This window comes from Drosophila willistoni, unplaced genomic scaffold, assembly GCF_018902025.1.
Source record: "Drosophila willistoni isolate 14030-0811.24 unplaced genomic scaffold, UCI_dwil_1.1 Seg638, whole genome shotgun sequence".
Lineage (NCBI taxonomy): Eukaryota > Metazoa > Arthropoda > Insecta > Diptera > Drosophilidae > Drosophila > Drosophila willistoni.
The window spans coordinates 5126-25955 of record NW_025814556.1 but is presented as its reverse complement, the minus strand read 5'-3'; the positions used below and the strand labels follow the sequence as shown (position 1 = coordinate 25955).

Below are 20830 nucleotides of genomic sequence, written 5' to 3'. Positions count from 1 at the left end.
ATCTGGCTGCTGATAATCAAAAGAGAAAGGCTAAAAAAACATTTAAAAGTGCATACTCTGCTTATTATAAATAGAAGATTTTAATACTAGACTCATATTCTGTACTACTGTACTGTACGACCAGAACACCCCTTATGAGAGTAAACAGTCTCAAGTGCTTTTGCATTGGTGTTCATGCTCTTTTATCACAAAGAACAAAAGTAAAACGGAAAAAAGAAAATCGAACATGGGAAGGATATTTTTATGCGCTTCTTAGGTTTATCGCAGGAGGCGGAAGCTAATGGGATTTTCAACGCATAAAAACGATAAATCTATGCGTTGCAAAAAGTTTTGGGTCACGGGAGACCACGGAAACTTTTTCATTTTCACTTTAAATGCGCTAACGAGCCAGTTCCATTAAACGCATTTATGTATATATACATATATTTACTCGTTTTTTTTTTTGTTATTGTGGTTCATATATTTTGCTTTTTGTTTTTATTATTATTTTAGCAATTGGAATTTTAAAACCGACAAAAATGCATAAACCAAAAGGTTGTTTTCGCTAACAAACGTTTGCATTTGTTTATGCTAACAGATTTTCAATTGAAATTGGTTCGAAAAAAAATAATAGTGTCTCTATGCCGCCAGCGAGAAGTGTAGTCCAAAGTGTTTGGCCAAAAAGCATTCTCCCACACACACGCACACATAAGCATCAGGGACTTCCTATCTTCCTCAGAATGTGAGAAAAACTTTTGCGACCTGTTGGAAGAGTTCTTTGGAATTTTTAAGGATTTCAGAAATGTTCGCTTTTTGGATTTTAATGAGGTGACTCCAGAGTTTTCAAAGTTCGTATAGTATAGTTCAAAGTTTGTATACCCTTGCAACTTTTTTGGTAACTCTTTCCTTACCTATAGCCATCAAAATGGAAAAACGTTGTATCTAAAAAGGCTAAAGTTTGGGAAAGAACGGCCTAAAATCTTAGCATAGGAAATAACGAAGATATTGATCAAAGTCACTGTTTACCACCGATTGTTCCTATGGGAGCTATATGATATAGTCGCCCGATCTTAGTTTGATTCGGCACAGTCATTAATGGTTATATTAAACTGAGAAATAACAAATTTTTATGACATTTGCGTAGAAAGTAACGAATTTACTTGGGTTCTATTCAATAATCTCTTAGTTTTCAACTATTTTAACGAAAATTGATAATAATTCACTGATTAAAAAGAGACAGAAAGATTTGGCAATTTCATACTGCTAAGTTTATTTTCGAAAATATCTAGTACTCTCAGCTGGACGGAAGCAATTCACACATTTTTGAGATCCAAGAATTCCTGGGATGTTTGTAAAATTCGACCTGGTCAAGGGGGTACAGTACTTGAATAATTCTAATTCGTGAACTCATACAGTCAACATCAAAAATAAAACAAAAAGTTTACTTCTGAAAATCAAAAAAGAGAAAAACAAAAGTGAAAACATGTTGACTGTTCAATTGATCATGCAATCCGGAAAGGTTAGTAAACGTGAGGATATAACTTTTCATAATCGTGACCAAGTGTTCTTTTCCAGCCATTGGTTACGAAGCTCCCAATCTCAGCTACCGTATACGAGCTAAAGGCTGAGCTTCAGAGCCTTCTCAATATTGAGCCGGAAACATTGGAGATTTCTGCATCTGATGTAACGTGTGCCGATTCAGATCTTTTAATAGAAGTTGCTGGTCTAGGCAAAAAAAACAAATTAAGCCGGTTGTGTCTTGCTATGAAGGCAACAATTTTGTGGGCTTGATACTATTTTCCCTTGGGGGCGAGGATTTCGCCGATCCATTAGTCGATAATTCGGTGTCAGACTCAAGTATCGAAGATAGTGAATCTTCCGTCATTGAGCTATCCTCGGGATCTAGTGGCGGATCCGTCCAGCCATCCACTATTGATTGCAAGCGAGGTATTAAACGAAAAGCCCAAGGACATGAAATAACCATAGAGACTAAACGGTAAGTATTAGGAATAGAAAATCAAAATTCAGTGACTGAATATTCCGTCTTTTGAAAATAGGATCAAATATGTTCTCGAATCCAGTGAGGAGAGTCTAGAAAACCACTCGTATGGAGATATGCAGGAGGCATGCGATATGGGAGGCTGCGGAATAAAGTCCCGACCACGCCCGGTTAAACATGAAATCGAAATGGAACCTGATGTTATAAATGGTCAGCGGCCCCCGTACGTTAACATTCTCCCAGAGAACAGGCCGTTTGTCGTGGTTATATCTTCCTCAGAATGTGAGAAAAACTTTTGCGACCTGTTGGAAGAGTTCTTTGGAATTTTTAAGGATTTCAGAAATGTTCGCTGTTTGGATTTCAATGAGGTGACTCCAGACACTGAGTACAATGGGCGGCTGTACATTGCAGCGGCTAATGAGGATACGATGGACTGGGTGGCGGGCAACGTATGCTCCATGGAGACATATCAGGCCACCAGTCTCATAGACTTCCTACACCTGACACCGGCCAGAGTTACATGGCCAAAGGTCGAGAAGTGTTTCCAAGCAATTTTCGAGCTTCTGGAACAGCAGAATGCTGATATTACGACGGAGAAGTGGGCCGTGGTGAGCCGCAAAGATGCAGCCCCCATAGTGACAGATATTTGTCCAAATGAACAGCTTGAGATCTGGATGGATGCAGAGAGTGTGGACATCATCAAGGAAAGATGCAACAGCCTCGAATTTTGTTTTTGGATTATCAAATTTGAGTTTTGCGATTAGAACACGCTTTTATATTTTTATTTTATGCAATATATATTTTGAAATGTTAAAAAAAAGGTTACAATTGCGGCAGTCTCATTTGTCTGCCGATTATTCTGACTGGCAACGATAGTTTGTCGTAATAAAAAAATATTGTTGCTTTACTAACGAAACGTTGATTGGTGAATTTTGTCATCAAAGTTTATTATGCCAAAAGTATCCATGTCCTTGTTTCACATCTACTTTGTATCGGCACTCTTTTGACTTGGTTAAGGCTGGAACAGGAATACGTAAACAGGGATAAACAAAACTTCACAATAATCAATATTGCACGATCTAAAATATTACGTTTCGAATTAAATTCATCTATAAACCAGAGGGATGGGGCAAACTTCGACCGCGTCAAAGTTTGTATACCCTTGCAACTTTTTTGGTAACTCTTTCCTTACCTATAGCCATCAAAATGGAAAAACGTTTTATCTAAAAAGGCTAAAGTTTGCGAAAGAACGGCCTAAAATCTTAGCATAGGAAATAACGAAGATACTGATCAAAGTCACTGTTTACCACCGATTGTTCCTATGGGAGCTATATGATATAGTCGCCCGATCTTAGTTTGATTCGGCATAGTCATTAATGGTTATATTAAACTGAGAAATAACAAATTTTTATGACATTTGCGTAGAAAGTAACGAATTTACTTGAGTTCTATTCAATAATCTCTTAGTTTTTCAACTATTTTAACGAAAATTGCTAATAATTCACTGATTAAAAAGAGACAGAAAGATTTGGCAATTTCATACTGCTAAGTTTATTTTGAAAATATCTAGTACTCTCAGCTGGACGGAAGCAATTCACACATTTTTGAGATCCAAGAAGGCCTGGGATGTTTGTAAAATTCGACCTGGTCAAGGGGGTACAGTACTTGAATCATTCTAATTCGTGAACTCATACAGTCAACATCAAAAATAAAACAAAAAGTTTACTTCTGAAAATCAAAAAAGAGAAAAACAAAAGTGAAAACATGTTGACTGTTCAATTGATCATGCAATCCGGAAAGGTTAGTAAACGTGAGGATATAACTTTTCATAATCGTGACCAAGTGTTCTTTTCCAGCCATTGGTTACGAAGCTCCCAATCTCAGCTACCGTATACGAGCTAAAGGCTGAGCTTCAGAGCCTTCTCAATATTGAGCCGGAAACATTGGAGATTTCTGCATCTGATGTAACGTGTGCCGATTCAGATCTTTTAATAGAAGTTGCTGGTCTAGGCAAAAACAAACAAATTAAGCCGGTTGTGTCTTGCTATGAAGGCAACAATTTTGTGGGCTTGATACTTTTTTCCCTTGGGGGCGAGGATTTCGCCGATCCATTAGTCGATAATTCGGTGTCAGACTCAAGTATCGAAGATAGTGAATCTTCCGTCATTGAGCTATCCTCGGATCTAGTGGCGGATCCGTCCAGCCATCCACTATTGATTGCAAACGAGGTATTAAACGAAAAGCCCAAGGACATGAAATAACCATAGAGACTAAACGGTAAATATTAGGAATAGAAAATCAAAATTCAGTGACTGAATATTCCGTCTTTTGAAAATAGGATCAAATATGTTCTCGAATCCAGTGAGGAGAGTCTAGAAAACCACTCGTATGGAGATATGCAGGAGGCATGCGATATGGAAGGCTGCGGAATAAAGTCCCGACCACGCCCGGTTAAACATGAAATCGAAATGGAACCTGATGTTATAAATGGTCAGCGGCCCCCGTACGTTAACATTCTCCCAGAGAACAGGCCGTTTGTCGTGGTTATATCTTCCTCAGAATGTGAGAAAAACTTTTGCGACCTGTTGGAAGAGTTCTTTGGAATTTTTAAGGATTTCAGAAATGTTCGCTGTTTGGATTTCAATGAGGTGACTCCAGACACTGAGTACAATGGGCGGCTGTACATTGCAGCGGCCAATGAGGATACGATGGACTGGGTGGCGGGCAACGTATGCTCCATGGAGACATATCAGGCCACCAGTCTCATAGACTTCCTACACCTGACACCGGCCAGAGTTACATGGCCAAAGGTCGAGAAGTGTTTCCAAGCAATTTTCGAGCTTCTGGAACAGCAGAATGCTGATATTCCGACGGAGAAGTGGGCCGTGGTGAGCCGCAAAGATGCAGCCCCCATAGTGACAGATATTTGTCCAAATGAACAGCTTGAGATCTGGATGGATGCAGAGAGTGTGGACATCATCAAGGAAAGATGCAACAGCCTCGAATTTTGTTTTTGGATTATCAAATTTGAGTTTTGCGATTAGAACACGCTTTTATATTTTTATTTTATGCAATATATATTTTGAAATGTTAAAAAAAAGGTTACTATTGCGGCAGTCTCATTTGTCTGCCGATTATTCTGACTGGCAACGATAGTTTGTCGTAATAGAAAAATATTGTTGCTTTACTAACGAAACGTTGAGTGGTGAATTTTGTCATCAAAGTTTATTATGCCAAAAGTATCCATGTCCTTGTTTCACATCTACTTTGTATCGGCACTCTTTTGACTTGGTTAAGGCTGGAACAGGAATACGTAAACAGGGATAAACAAAACTTCCCAATAATCAATATTGCACGATCTAAAATATTACGTTTCGAATTAAATTCATCTATAAACCAGAGGGATGGGGCAAACTTCGACCGCGTCAAAGTTTGTATACCCTTGCAACTTTTTTGGTTACTCTTTCCTTACCTATAGCCATCAAAATGGAAAAACGTTTTATCTAAAAAGGCTAAAGTTTGCGAAAGAACGGCCTAAAATCTTAGCATAGGAAATAACGAAGATATTGATCAAAGTCACCGATTGTTCCTATGGGAGCTATATGATATAGTCGCCCGATCTTAGTTTGATTCGGCACAGTCATTAATGGTTATATTTAACTGAGAAATAACAAATTTTTATGACATTTGCGTAGAAAGTAACGAATTTACTTGAGTTCTATTCAATAATCTCTTAGTTTTTCAACTATTTTAACGAAAATTGCTAATAATTCACTGATTAAAAAGAGACAGAAAGATTTGGCAATTTCATACTGCTAAGTTTATTTTTGAAAATATCTAGTACTCTCAGCTGGACGGAAGCAATTCACACATTTTTGAGATCCAAGAAGGCCTGGGATGTTTGTAAAATTCGACCTGGTCAAGGGGTACAGTACTTGAATCATTCTAATTCGTGAACTCATACAGTCAACATCAAAAATAAAACAAAAAGTTTACTTCTGAAAATCAAAAAAGAGAAAAACAAAAGTGAAAACATGTTGACTGTTCAATTGATCATGCAATCCGGAAAGGTTAGTAAACGTGAGGATATAACTTTTCATAATCGTGACCAAGTGTTCTTTTCCAGCCATTGGTTACGAAGCTCCCAATCTCAGCTACCGTATACGAGCTAAAGGCTGAGCTTCAGAGCCTTCTCAATATTGAGCCGGAAACATTGGAGATTTCTGCATCTGATGTAACGTGTGCCGATTCAGATCTTTTAATAGAAGTTGCTGGTCTAGGCAAAAACAAACAAATTAAGCCGGTTGTGTCTTGCTATGAAGGCAACAATTTTGTGGGCTTGATACTATTTTCCCTTGGGGGCGAGGATTTCGCCGATCCATTAGTCGATAATTCGGTGTCAGACTCAAGTATCGAAGATAGTGAATCTTCCGTCATTGAGCTATCCTCGGGATCTAGTGGCGGATCCGTCCAGCCATCCACTATTGATTGCAAGCGAGGTATTAAACGAAAAGCCCAAGGACATGAAATAACCATAGAGACTAAACGGTAAGTATTAGGAATAGAAAATCAAAATTCAGTGACTGAATATTCCGTCTTTTGAAAATAGGATCAAATATGTTCTCGAATCCAGTGAGGAGAGTCTAGAAAACCACTCGTATGGAGATATGCAGGAGGCATGCGACATGGGAGGCTGCGGAATAAAGTCCCGACCACGCCCGGTTAAACATGAAATCGAAATGGAACCTGATGTTATAAATGGTCAGCGGCCCCCGTACGTTAACATTCTCCCAGAGAACAGGCCGTTTGTCGTGGTTATATCTTCCTCAGAATGTGAGAAAAACTTTTGCGACCTGTTGGAAGAGTTCTTTGGAATTTTTAAGGATTTCAGAAATGTTCGCTGTTTGGATTTCAATGAGGTGACTCCAGACACTGAGTACAATGGGCGGCTGTACATTGCAGCGGCTAATGAGGATACGATGGACTGGGTGGCGGGCAACGTATGCTCCATGGAGACATATCAGGCCACCAGTCTCATAGACTTCCTACACCTGACACCGGCCAGAGTTACATGGCCAAAGGTCGAGAAGTGTTTCCAAGCAATTTTCGGGCTTCTGGAACAGCAGAATGCTGATATTACGACGGAGAAGTGGGCCGTGGTGAGCCGCAAAGATGCAGCCCCCATAGTGACAGATATTTGTCCAAATGAACAGCTTGAGATCTGGATGGATGCAGAGAGTGTGGACATCATCAAGGAAAGATGCAACAGCCTCAAATTTTGTTTTTGGATTATCAAATTTGAGTTTTGCGATTAGAACACGCTTTTATATTTTTATTTTATGCAATATATATTTTGAAATGTTAAAAAAAAGGTTACAATTGCGGCAGTCTCATTTGTCTGCCGATTGTTCTGACTGGCAACGATAGTTTGTCGTAATAGAAAAATATTGTTGCTTTACTAACGAAACGTTGATTGGTGAATTTTGTCATCAAAGTTTATTATGCCAAAAGTATCCATGTCCTTGTTTCACATGTACTTTGTATCGGCACTCTTTTGACTTGGTTAAGGCTGGAACAGGAATACGTAAACAGGGATAAACAAAACTTCCCAATAATCAATATTGCACGATCTAAAATATTACGTTTCGAATTAAATTCATCTATAAACCAGAGGGATGGGGCAAACTTCGACCGCGTCAAAGTTTGTATACCCTTGCAACTTTTTTGGTAACTCTTTCCTTACCTATAGCCATCAAAATGGAAAAACGTTTTATCTAAAAAGGCTAAAGTTTGCGAAAGAACGGCCTAAAATCTTAGCATAGGAAATAACGAAGATATTGATCAAAGTCACTGTTTACCACCGATTGTTCCTATGGGAGCTATATGATATAGTCGCCCGATCTTAGTTTGATTCGGCACAGTCATTAATGGTTATATTAAACTGAGAAATAACAAATTTTTATGACATTTGCATAGAAAGTAACGAATTTACTTGGGTTCTATTCAATAATCTCTTAGTTTTTCAACTATTTTAACGAAAATTGCTAATAATTCACTGATTAAAAAGAGACAGAAAGATTTGGCAATTTCATACTGCTAAGTTTATTTTCGAAAATATCTAGTACTCTCAGCTGGACGGAAGCAATTCACACATTTTTGAGATCCAAGAAGGCCTGGGATGTTTGTAAAATTCGACCTGGTCAAGGGGGTACAGTACTTGAATCATTCAAGTTCGTGAACTCATACAGTCAACATCAAAAATAAAACAAAAAGTTTACTTCTGAATATCAAAAAAGAGAAAAACAAAAGTGAAAACATGTTGACTGTTCAATTGATCATGCAATCCGGAAAGGTTAGTAAACGTGAGGATATAACTTTTCATAATCGTGACCAAGTGTTCTTTTCCAGCCATTGGTTACGAAGCTCCCAATCTCAGCTACCGTATACGAGCTAAAGGCTGAGCTTCAGAGCCTTCTCAATATTGAGCCGGAAACATTGGAGATTTCTGCATCTCATGTAACGTGTGCCGATTCAGATCTTTTAATAGAAGTTGCTGGTCTAGGCAAAAACAAACAAATTAAGCCGGTTGTGTCTTGCTATGAAGGCAACAATTTTGTGGGCTTGATACTATTTTCCCTTGGGGGCGAGGATTTCGCCGATCCATTAGTCGATAATTCGGTGTCAGACTCAAGTATCGAAGATAGTGAATCTTCCGTCATTGAGCTATCCTCGGGATCTAGTGGCGGATCCGTCCAGCCATCCACTATTGATTGCAAGCGAGGTATTAAACGAAAAGCCCAAGGACATGAAATAACCATAGAGACTAAACGGTAAGTATTAGGAATAGAAAATCAAAATTCAGTGACTGAATATTCCGTCTTTTGAAAATAGGATCAAATATGTTCTCGAATCCAGTGAGAGTCTAGAAAACCACTCGTATGGAGATATGCAGGAGGCATGCGATATGGGAGGCTGCGGAATAAAGTCCCGACCACGCCCGGATAAACATGAAATCGAAATGGAACCTGATGTTATAAATGGTCAGCGGCCCCCGTACGTTAACATTCTCCCAGAGAACAGGCCGTTTGTCATGGTTATATCTTCCTCAGAATGTAAGAAAAACTTTTGCGACCTGTTGGAAGAGTTCTTTGGAATTTTTAAGGATTTCAGAAATGTTCGCTGTTTGGATTTCAATGAGGTGACTCCAGACACTGAGTACAATGGGCGGCTGTACATTGCAGCGGCCAATGAGGATACGATGGACTGGGTGGCGGGCAACGTATGCTCCATGGAGACATGTCAGGCCACCAGTCTCATAGACTTCCTACACCTGACACCGGCCAGAGTTACATGGCCAAAGGTCGAGAAGTGTTTCCAAGCAATTTTCGAGCTTCTGGAACAGCAGAATGCTGATATTACGACGGAGAAGTGGGCCGTGGTGAGCCGCAAAGATGCAGCCCCATAGTGACAGATATTTGTCCAAATGAACAGCTTGAGATCTGGATGGATGCAGAGAGTGTGGACATCATCAAGGAAAGACAGCCTCAAATTTTGTTTTTGGATTATCAAATTTGAGTTTTGCGATTAGAACACGCTTTTATATTTTTATTTTATGCAATATATATTTTGAAATGTTAAAAAAAAGGTTACAATTGCGGCAGTCTCATTTGTCTGCCGATTATTCTGACTGGCAACGATAGTTTGTCGTAATAGAAAAATATTGTTGCTTTACTAACGAAACGTTGATTGGTGAATTTTGTCATCAAAGTTTATTATGCCAAAAGTATCCATGTCCTTGTTTCACATCTACTTTGTATCGGCACTCTTTTGACTTGGTTAAGGCTGGAACAGGAATACGTAAACAGGGATAAACAAAACTTCCCAATAATCAATATTGCACGATCTAAAATATTACGTTTCGAATTAAATTCATCTTTAAACCAGAGGGATGGGGCAAACTTCGACCGCGTCAAAGTTTGTATACCCTTGCAACTTTTTGGTAACTCTTTCCTTACCTATAGCCATCAAATGGAAAAACGTTTTATCTAAAAAGGCTAAAGTTTGCGAAAGAACATTAAACACCTTAAAACAGAGGTGGGCGCCCATAGCCCGTGCGGGCACTTTTGATCGGCAATTGCTCGTGTGGCCGTCTGTGTGCATGCCGATGTGAGCACGAAATACAAGTTGAGTGCATAAAAAAACAGCTAGTGTCGCACAGACTTTTGACGAAAGCAGTACTATGTCGCTTTGTTACGCAGCTACACGCAGAAAAATTGATGCTTCACTTTCTTACATGGCAACTTTAAAAATATTTTGCCATTATTTCTATTTTGTCCCAGAAATGTTCGCTGTTTGGATTTCAATGAGGTGACTCCAGACACTGAGTACAATGGGCGGCTGTACATTGCAGCGGCTAATGAGGATACGATGGACTGGGTGGCGGGCAACGTATGCTCCATGGAGACATATCAGGCCACCAGTCTCATAGACTTCCTACACCTGACACCGGCCAGAGTTACATGGCCAAAGGTCGAGAAGTGTTTCCAAGCAATTTTCGAGCTTCTGGAACAGCAGAATGCTGATATTACGACGGAGAAGTGGGCCGTGGTGAGCCGCAAAGATGCAGCCCCCATAGTGACAGATATTTGTCCAAATGAACAGCTTGAGATCTGGATGGATGCAGAGAGTGTGGACATCATCAAGGAAAGATGCAACAGACTCAAATTTTGTACTCTTTTGACTTGGTTAAGGCTGGAACAGGAATACTTAAACAGGGATAAACAAAACTTCCCAATAATCAATATTGCACGATCTAAAATATTACGTTTCGAATTAAATTCATCTATAAACCAGAGGGATGGGGCAAACTTCGACCGCGTCAAAGTTTGTATACCCTTGCAACTTTTTTGGTAACTCTTTCCTTACCTATAGCCATCAAAATGGAAAAACGTTTTATCTAAAAAGGCTAAAGTTTGCGAAAGAACGGCCTAAAATCTTAGCATAGGAAATAACGAAGATATTGATCAAAGTCACTGTTTACCACCGATTGTTCCTATGGGAGCTATATGATATAGTCGCCCGATCTTAGTATGATTCGGCACAGTCATTAATGGTTATATTAAACTGAGAAATAACAAATTTTTATGACATTTGCATAGAAAGTAACGAATTTACTTGGGTTCTATTCAATAATCTCTTAGTTTTTCAACTATTTTAACGAAAATTGCTAATAATTCACTGATTAAAAAGAGACAGAAAGATTTGGCAATTTCATACTGCTAAGTTTATTTTCGAAAATATCTAGTACTCTCAGCTGGACGGAAGCAATTCACACATTTTTGAGATCCAAGAAGGCCTGGGATGTTTGTAAAATTCGACCTGGTCAAGGGGGTACAGTACTTGAATCATTCAAGTTCGTGAACTCATACAGTCAACATCAAAAATAAAACAAAAAGTTTACTTCTGAAAATCAAAAAAGAGAAAAACAAAAGTGAAAACATGTTGACTGTTCAATTGATCATGCAATCCGGAAAGGTTAGTAAACGTGAGGATATAACTTTTCATAATCGTGACCAAGTGTTCTTTTCCAGCCATTGGTTACGAAGCTCCCAATCTCAGCTACCGTATACGAGCTAAAGGCTGAGCTTCAGAGCCTTCTCAATATTGAGCCGGAAACATTGGAGATTTCTGCATCTGATGTAACGTGTGCCGATTCAGATCTTTTAATAGAAGTTGCTGGTCTAGGCAAAAACAAACAAATTAAGCCGGTTGTGTCTTGCTATGAAGGCAACAATTTTGTGGGCTTGATACTATTTTCCCTTGGGGGCGAGGATTTCGCCGATCCATTAGTCGATAATTCGGTGTCAGACTCAAGTATCGAAGATAGTGAATCTTCCGTCATTGAGCTATCCTCGGGATCTATTGGCGGATCCGTCCAGCCATCCACTATTGATTGCAAGCGAGGTATTAAACGAAAAGCCCAAGGACATGAAATAACCATAGAGACTAAACGGTAAGTATTAGGAATAGAAAATCAAAATTCAGTGACTGAATATTCCGTCTTTTGAAAATAGGATCAAATATGTTCTCGAATCCAGTGAGAGTCTAGAAAACCACTCGTATGGAGATATGCAGGAGGCATGCGATATGGGAGGCTGCGGAATAAAGTCCCGACCACGCCCGGTTAAACATGAAATCGAAATGGAACCTGATGTTATAAATGGTCAGCGGCCCCCGTACGTTAACATTCTCCCAGAGAACAGGCCGTTTGTCGTGGTTATATCTTCCTCAGAATGTGAGAAAAACTTTTGCGACCTGTTGGAAGAGTTCTTTGGAATTTTTAAGGATTTCAGAAATGTTCGCTGTTTGGATTTCAATGAGGTGACTCCAGACACTGAGTACAATGGGCGGCTGTACATTGCAGCGGCCAATGAGGATACGATGGACTGGGTGGCGGGCAACGTATGCTCCATGGAGACATGTCAGGCCACCAGTCTCATAGACTTCCTACACCTGACACCGGCCAGAGTTACATGGCCAAAGGTCGAGAAGTGTTTCCAAGCAATTTTCGAGCTTCTGGAACAGCAGAATGCTGATATTACGACGGAGAAGTGGGCCGTGGTGAGCCGCAAAGATGCAGCCCCCATAGTGACAGATATTTGTCCAAATGAACAGCTTGAGATCTGGATGGATGCAGAGAGTGTGGACATCATCAAGGAAAGACAGCCTCAAATTTTGTTTTTGGATTATCAAATTTGAGTTTTGCGATTAGAACACGCTTTTATATTTTTATTTTATGCAATATATATTTTGAAATGTTAAAAAAAAGGTTACAATTGCGGCAGTCTCATTTGTCTGCCGATTATTCTGACTGGCAACGATAGTTTGTCGTAATAGAAAAATATTGTTGCTTTACTAACGAAACGTTGATTGGTGAATTTTGTCATCAAAGTTTATTATGCCAAAAGTATCCATGTCCTTGTTTCACATCTACTTTGTATCGGCACTCTTTTGACTTGATTAAGGCTGGAACAGGAATACGTAAACAGGGATAAACAAAACTTCCCAATAATCAATATTGCACGATCTAAAATATTACGTTTCGAATTAAATTCATCTTTAAACCAGAGGGATGGGGCAAACTTCGACCGCGTCAAAGTTTGTATACCCTTGCAACTTTTATGGTAACTCTTTCCTTACCTATAGCCATCAAAATGGAAAAACGTTTTATTTAAAAAGGCTAAAGTTTGCGAAAGAACATTAAACACCTTAACCTATGGACGCCCATAGCCCGTGCGGGCACTTTTGATCGGCAATTGCTCGTGTGGCCGTCTGTGTGCATGCCGATGTGAGCACGAAATACAAGTTGAGTGCATAAAAAAACAGCTAGTGTCGCACAGACTTTTGACGAAAGCAGTACTATGTCGCTTTGTTACGCAGCTACACGCAGAAAAATTAATGCTTCACTTTCTTACATGGCAACTTTAAAAATATTTTGCCATTATTTCTATTTTGTCCCAATAGGGTAAAAAGTATATTACAATATAAGCGAATCCACATTTTCGACAATGAAATTAATTAAAGATTCAACTCGAAATAGTCTTACTGATAGCTATTTAGAAGATCTCCTTCGTATAAAAAGTTATCCAAACAATATAGAAGTAAAGGAAATAGTTGAGTTTCTGAACAACAATTAGGTCGGAATTATTCTTTTTCACTTGCAGTTTAATTTTTTTATTCGTTTCTTCACATACGATTCGCGCAGTGTAAAGCAGCTTACGTACACAAGCAAGCGCACGCATACATTGACAGTTTGAGCTGGCTCTCTTTGTGCCTACCCCTGGATAAAAGAATATGCAAGAGTCCGCGAAAGAATATTTTCTGATGATAGTAATGTCGCATGCGTCAAGAGAGCACCAAAGCGCTCAACCTTGCGTATGCGTAACTTTTGGAAAGCTGTTCGAAATACTAAAAGAAGGTTAATTTGTTCAGTAATTAATGAAGCCGTAGATGGCCGATTTTATGCTTCAATTTCATTTTTACAATTTTTAGAATTAGGCTTATTAGACACAGGGGCAAATATTAGTTGCATTGGAGCAGACCTGGCTAAAATAGACTGGTCGCACAATTCAAAATTTCGCAAAATTAATTCGTCAGTAAAAACGGCTGATGGACAGCCACAAACAGTTATTGGATCCATACAACTGAACGTAAAATATAGGTAGCAGATGAAGGACATTCATTTCTTTATAATCCCTTCGATTAAGCATAGGGTAGTATTAGGAACAGATTTTTGAAAAGCTTTCAAATTGGCCCCGGGTGTAATTTCCTCGATTGAAACTTCAAATAGCAACGTGCCTAGATTACCAGAGAAAGACGGTGAGGAAAAGTTTCCGCTGACAGCAGAAGAAGAAAAACGTTTAGGCGGAATCATTACTCTATTTCCAGACTTTGAAAGGCAAGGCCTCGGAAGAACAAAGCTTCTGCAACATCATATAGAGGTAGGCAATGCCACCCCGATTAAACAGCGATTTTACCCAGTTTCACCGGCGGTTGAAAAAGTTATGTTTCAGGAGATCGATAGAATGTTAGAGCTAGGAGTTATTGAGAAGTCAAATAGTCCTTGGAGTTCACCCATGCGTTTGGTGATTAACTCTGGAAAAGTTCGTTTATGCTTAGATGCACGACGTATTAACGAGGTTACAAAGAAAGACGCATACCCACTGCCCAGCATCAATGGTATTTTCGCAAGACTACCAAAAGCTAACATCATCTCCAAGATAGATTTGAAGGATGCTTTTTGGCAAATAGGTTTGAGTGAGGAATCAAAAGCAATCACAGCATTTACAGTACCTGGTCGTCTATTGTATCATTTTGTGGTTATGCCATTTGGTTTGTGTAATGCCGCGTAAACAATGTGTAGACTAATGGATGAAATAATACCCCCTGAATTAAAATATTGTACTTTTGGATACTTAGACGATTTATGTGTAGTATCAGAAAGCTTTGAGGAACATCTTATTGTGTTAGCCAAGCTAGCTGAGCAATATCGAATGGCGAATGTGACTTTAAATGTGGCAAAGAGCAAATTTTGTGTCACAAAAGTTGCATTTTTAGGATATATAGTAGGCAATGGAGGAATTTCAACTGACACATCAAAAACAGACGCGATTCAGTCATGGCCAATTCCGAAAACAGTTAAACAAGTAAGAGCGTTTATGGGAGTAGTCGGATGGTATAGACGATTTATACCTAACTTTTCAGATATTAGTTTTTCAGTCACCGAGCTTCTGTCGTCGAAAAAGAAATTTGTCTGGAACGAGCAAGCTCAGAAATCCTTTGAAAATCTTAAGTCTGCGTTGACTTCAGCTCCAGTTTTGCAGAACCCGAACTTTGAACGGAAGTTCTATGTGCATTGCGATGCGAGCGATGTCGGCATAGGCGCTACGTTAGTTCAAATGTCTGATGAAGGAGAAGAAAAACCAATTGTATTTATGTCCAAGAAACTGAGTTCAGCTCAACGAAACTACAGTGTAACGGAGCGGGAATGTTTAGCAGCATTATAAGCAATCGACAGGTTTAGATGCTATATTGAGATGCAGCAGTTTGAATTGATTACGGATCATGCGAGCCTTTTGTGGCTGATGAAGCAACCTAATTTGAAGGGACGGTTGGCTAGATGGGCCATGAAATTGCAAAGTTACAAGTTCACGATAAGCCATAGAAGAGGTCGGGACAATGTCGTACCTGATGCGCTTTCGAGAATGTTTTCAGATGAAATAAGTGCACTAGAAGAAGTTTATCCTGGTGTTGATTTAAATTCCAACTGTTTTGGTGATAGTGAATATCAGAATTTGAAAAAAAAGTTTTTAGATAGTCAGGGAGAGTATCCAGATATACGAGTAGAAGATGGTTTAGTCTATATACGAACTGAACATGATGATGGAAATTTAGAAAATCAAGAATCGAGATGGAAACTGTGGATTCCATCTGGTTTGACGACTGAAGTCATAGGCAGTGCTCATAATAGTGTTATATCAGCACATGGAGGAATGGCTAAGACCCTAGAATTAATAAGGAGATTTTTTTATTGGCCAGGCATGGTGTCACAAGTGAGAGATTATGTACGTAACTGTGATATTTGCAAGTCTACCAAAGCCCCGAATTACATTTTAAAACCGCCGTTGGGAAAGCCAGCAGTTTCAAAGGTTATACATAGACCTGCTCGGTCCATATCCACGCAGTAAGCGAGGGCATATTGGGTTGGTAATAGTTTTGGATCACTTTTCCAAATTTCATTGGCTTTGTCCGTTGAAGAAGTTGACATCTCGTTTAATACAGGAGTTTCTTCAGGATCATATTTTCTTTATGTTTGGTATTCCGGAAATCCTAGTGAGCGATAACGGAGCCCAATTCAAAGCTGTCGAATTTAACGCGTGGCTAACGAAGCTTGGTATTAAGCATGTATATACAGCGTTGTATTCACCTCAAGCCAACGCCTCAGAACGGGTGAATCGATCAATCATAGCAGCGATTAGAGCTTATCTTAACGATGATCATAGATAGTGGGATGAACATATTCCAGCTATTAGTTGTGCTCTGCGGAATGGTCATCATGTGAGCATTAATTGTTTTCCATATCATGCAGTTTTTGGCTTTGATATGATTACACATGGGTCTCATTATAGTCTACTAAGTAAGTTCAATTTATTAGATGAATCACTTAATCCCCTTAGGAAAGACGATCAATTGCAGTTGTTGAGAAAAGAAATAAAAAAGCAAATTGCATCAGCAGCAGATAAAAACGCCAAGCAGTATAACTTGCGCACTCGGCAAATTCATTTTAGGATAGGGCAAGAAGTATTCAGAAGAAACTTCAGCCAGAGTAATTTTCAGAAAAATACGAATGCGAAATTCAATCCTCAATGGGTGAAATCTAGAGTCAGGGAATGTTTAGGGAATTGTTATTATGTTTTAGAAGACCTGCAAGGAAAATTACAAGGAACATATCATGCCAAGGATATTAAAAAATGAGGTTTTCAGACTAATTCCCCGAGAAAACTCTAGAATTCGTCTGTGGTTGTGGAGGTGCCTTGAGTAAAACTTGCAGCTCAAAAGAAAAAAAAAAAAAAGTAAAAAAAGAAAGGAAGGCAGCATTTAAAAGACCCGCGAATGCACTGCTTGATTGCAGAAAGAAAGTTCACCACAGTGGTACATTTCTTTTTCCCATTATGCCAATAGCGGATAATGTCACTTTGACAATTGGCGAACTATCTTGATAAATTCTTTTCAAATTGGCAACCGAACGGAACAGTCCTTTGCAGGAAGTGAGAAAAAAATTAATATTTCATTTTTCTTTTGTGGTTAAAATAACCCAAGTAAATGTTTAATCCGAATAAATACAAGCGATCCTTCATGGGCTTGAATCGGAAATAAAAAAGAAACTATTGATGTTGGTGTTCTCTATTTCAAGATATACTTCTTGAGTAAGTGCTAATTTTTCTTTGAATCATTAAAATTTGGTCATTTTTGCAAATAAAATTTTGCACGCAGATTTTCAAAGTCTCGGTATGTTTGTTCATGATGGAAAAGAAAAAAGGAAATTAAAATGTATTGCTTTGATTAAGCAGAAGGTAATTATACAGCTCTAAAGAAAAGAAAAAAAAACGCATTAACGACATTCACATTTTATCATGTATATGTATATAATTTTTTTGTTAGACAAACGTAAAGCCCAAATTTTGGTGTCAATGATTTCCAAAGCCAGAAGTCCAAGACATTTATGTTGTATAGTGCAAGCAGCGAAGAAGTTATTCACCAAAGAGACGAAACAATTACATTGGCGACCATCTGATCAGTCAAATTTCGATACGACACGCGGCAAGCGGTGAAAAGTGAAAACAGCGAAAACACGCAGCACAAAGAATAAATTGTATCCGAGTTAAAAAGTGAAAATCAAGTAAAAAAGGGTTTAAGCCAGAAAGCCATAGTGAAAGTTCTTTTGTTTAAACCTAGGTAATATATTATAATCGAAAGCTAGAATAAGTTAGTGTACAAGTAATAATTGGTAATAAGAAAAAAAAAAAAAAGCAAAAGGAGTGAAAAAAAATAAAGTATACAAAGAAGAAAACGCAAAGCAACATTTCGAGCCACATTGTGCAAAACCAAAATTTTTTTTAAGTCGCGAGGTAACATACACTAAAAATGAAAAAAAAGGAGCAAAAACAAAAAAATGGAAAAATGAAATCTAATGCAAAATTGAAAGGTCAAAAAAAAAATCTATAACAGAGGAAGAAAAAAGTGAAAATATAAAAGAAAAAAAATTTAAAAAAAAAAGCATGAGCAATTGCGTTACTTGGTAACGAAACAAAAAATGTGAACATAATTAATACAAAAAAAATTAAATTAAATCTATAGCCTCTACAGCAATTCCTCAAAGGCCTTCGTCGGACGCTACAAGGGTGAGTTTTTTCTACTACATTTTTTTGTTACCAAAATATAAAGCGAAGTCGGAGACGTTAAGCAAGAGTATTCAATGCAAAGACAAAAGCGAAAACAATTGTCGTTGCTTATCTCCACTCCGTTTGCCCCTCTATATTTTTTATATACTTCTAATGTGTTTCAAATAAAATCATGCGTAAAGAAAAGAAAAAAAGAGAATGAACTGAAAAGTGAAAAGTATCAAAAGAAAAAAAGGCAAGAGTGAATAAATATGCATAATTGTTTTATTAAAACATTTTGTATGTGAAGAGTTGAAAAAAAATTTGAACGGTTAATTTTTATACGCTGCATATGTAAGCGTTGCGTTTTGCTTTTGCACAGTGGGTCGAAGTTTAAAAAAAAAAAAAAAAAGAGAAGTTAATGTTCATGAAACTATGCCGAGTATTTAGAATATTTTTTTGATATTGATTTAATTATCTTTGAATATAAATCGATATGCGTTAAAGTTTCGAGCTATATATTTTTTTTAGTAATTACAAATTAATTTGTTGATCATTTATGAAATTGCAAATTTTCTTATATATATATTATGGAATGGTTTTGGGTTTTTTTTTAACGTGAGTTAACTTTGTTCTCAGAATACAGAATGAAACATTAGATTCTAAGAAATGAATGATTGTGAGAATACATTAATTTAAGTGAATAATAATGATTGTTATAATGAGGTAATTTTCTGAACTTTCTTTTTGGGCAATCTAATGTGAATAGGGATGTTTGTTCTGGGATTTTCCCCTAGCGCTGAAAGGAAAATCATGGTAGGGTGGGTAGAGAGCGCGGCTGTAGATACACCTATACAGCCAACACTAGGACTATTTTATTCTATTCTTTTCTCTCTATTCTATTTCGAGTTTCAGCACAGGGACTTTATTTAAAGTTGCTGACGTGTGAGTGGGTGAAACACATTCATCAAAGAACCACCTCAGCCGATTGTCTTGCTAGCCGCATTAAGAGTCCCGCAGATGAATCGTGTTAACACCAAGATAGGCCTCACACAATAACGCATAGTTTCCGACTGCAATGGTTGGTAAGCCTTTGTGGTGTCGTGGTTATAGATATTTAGTTACAGAAATTTTTGCCGCCCAACCATGGGGCACATTCTAATTAGATACAATAATTTTTGCTGCCCATCGGCTACGTTAAGGCTTTGTACGTTACACTCTTGAAGGCCAAGTCGAGGCTAAATCGTTGGCAAATCTTGTCAGATTGGACGTGTTGGAAATGGATGAAGAGGCCACCAAAGCAGAAATATGCCATGCAGTATTGATGCAGCTAAGTCTATAGGTGACAGAAGATGATATAAAAAGCTTGCGTCCTTCCTATGGCGGATCCCAAAAGGCAATTCTATGCCTTCCGGCAAACGTGGCAGAAACAATTTTGAAAGCGGGGCAGCTAAAGATCGGCTACTCAGTATGCAGAGTTAGGCTCAACCAGAACGCAACCAGATGCTACAGATGCCTGGCATTTGGGCACGTAGCGGCTCGATGTCAAGACCCGATCGACAGGACGAATTGGTGTTTGAAATGTGGCAGCAAGGACCACAAAGTAAGAGACTGCGCAAATAATGCCAACTGTTGCCTATTCGCAGCCAAAGGTGTCACCGAGCGGGCACATATAGCTGGCAGCCTTAGGTCCATCCGCAAAAGCAAGCGGCCCAGAGAAGCCGGCCCCACGAAAACGCTATGTTTAATTTTATCCAATTAAACTTGAATCACTGCGAAGCGGCTCACGAGCTGCTGAAGCAGCAGGTGCGCGAAACGAGGTCTGACGTGGCAATCAGAAGTGAGCTTTTTCGTAGGATGTCTGCTAAGAATTGGATATGCAGTAATTCCGGCAAGGCCGTGCTTTGGGCATGTGGCAGTCCTAATGTACAACTGCGTTCGAGGCTAGCAGGCGGGCATTTTGTCAGAGCCTTAATAAACGGCAAGTGGATCTACTGCTGCTATTTCCCGCCTAGTCTAGACTATCTGGACTTCTGCGAATCGCTGGACGAACTAGCGGCGGACGCGAGAGCGCACAGCCCGTTCGTAATAGCTGGAGACTTCAATGCGTGGGCCCATGTTATGCAGCAGCATAACAAATGCTCGCGGGCGCGCCGTTCTAGAGTCGCTAGCCTCATTAGACGTCGCACTTCTAAACTGCGGCTCTCGCAACACGTTCAACAGCTTGGCGAGAATTGCTGCATGGCGGCTGGATGACAACTACACAGCCAGCGACCATGAGGCCATCATTTTTTCCCTTGGACAGGCAGCTCGACCACAACAGACGCATACCCAGGCAGTGGATTTACCATATAAAGCTGACACGCTTAACACCCAGGCATTTACAGCTGCAATTTACGATGCGACGCTGGCT

General features: G+C 38.9%; 4 protein-coding genes across 4 annotated transcripts; all 4 read left to right on the top strand.

Moving 5' to 3' along the window:
* Window positions 1-1324: 1324 nt before the first annotated feature.
* On the top strand, window positions 1325-11320 carry LOC124461773. The gene is made up of 6 exons (XM_047013232.1): window positions 1325-1354; window positions 1555-1667; window positions 1709-1975; window positions 2037-2320; window positions 10320-10706; window positions 11283-11320. Exons 1-6 carry the CDS (start codon window positions 1325-1327, stop codon window positions 11318-11320), a joined length of 1119 nt encoding a protein of 372 aa, XP_046869188.1.
* Window positions 6023-7294, top strand: LOC124461771. Its single transcript, XM_047013230.1, has 3 exons — window positions 6023-6048; window positions 6105-6526; window positions 6588-7294. The coding sequence occupies exons 1-3, from the start codon at window positions 6034-6036 to the stop codon at window positions 7291-7293; spliced, it is 1143 nt and encodes a 380-aa protein (XP_046869186.1). The 5' UTR covers window positions 6023-6033; the 3' UTR covers window position 7294.
* Window positions 8305-9541, top strand: LOC124461772. The gene is made up of 3 exons (XM_047013231.1): window positions 8305-8330; window positions 8387-8808; window positions 8870-9541. Exons 1-3 carry the CDS (start codon window positions 8316-8318, stop codon window positions 9441-9443), a joined length of 1011 nt encoding a protein of 336 aa, XP_046869187.1. The 5' UTR covers window positions 8305-8315; the 3' UTR covers window positions 9444-9541.
* Window positions 11321-11486: 166 nt separating the features above from the next.
* On the top strand, window positions 11487-12744 carry LOC124461770. Its single transcript, XM_047013229.1, has 3 exons — window positions 11487-11512; window positions 11569-11990; window positions 12052-12744. The coding sequence occupies exons 1-3, from the start codon at window positions 11498-11500 to the stop codon at window positions 12734-12736; spliced, it is 1122 nt and encodes a 373-aa protein (XP_046869185.1). The 5' UTR covers window positions 11487-11497; the 3' UTR covers window positions 12737-12744.
* Window positions 12745-20830: the final 8086 nt, after the last annotated feature.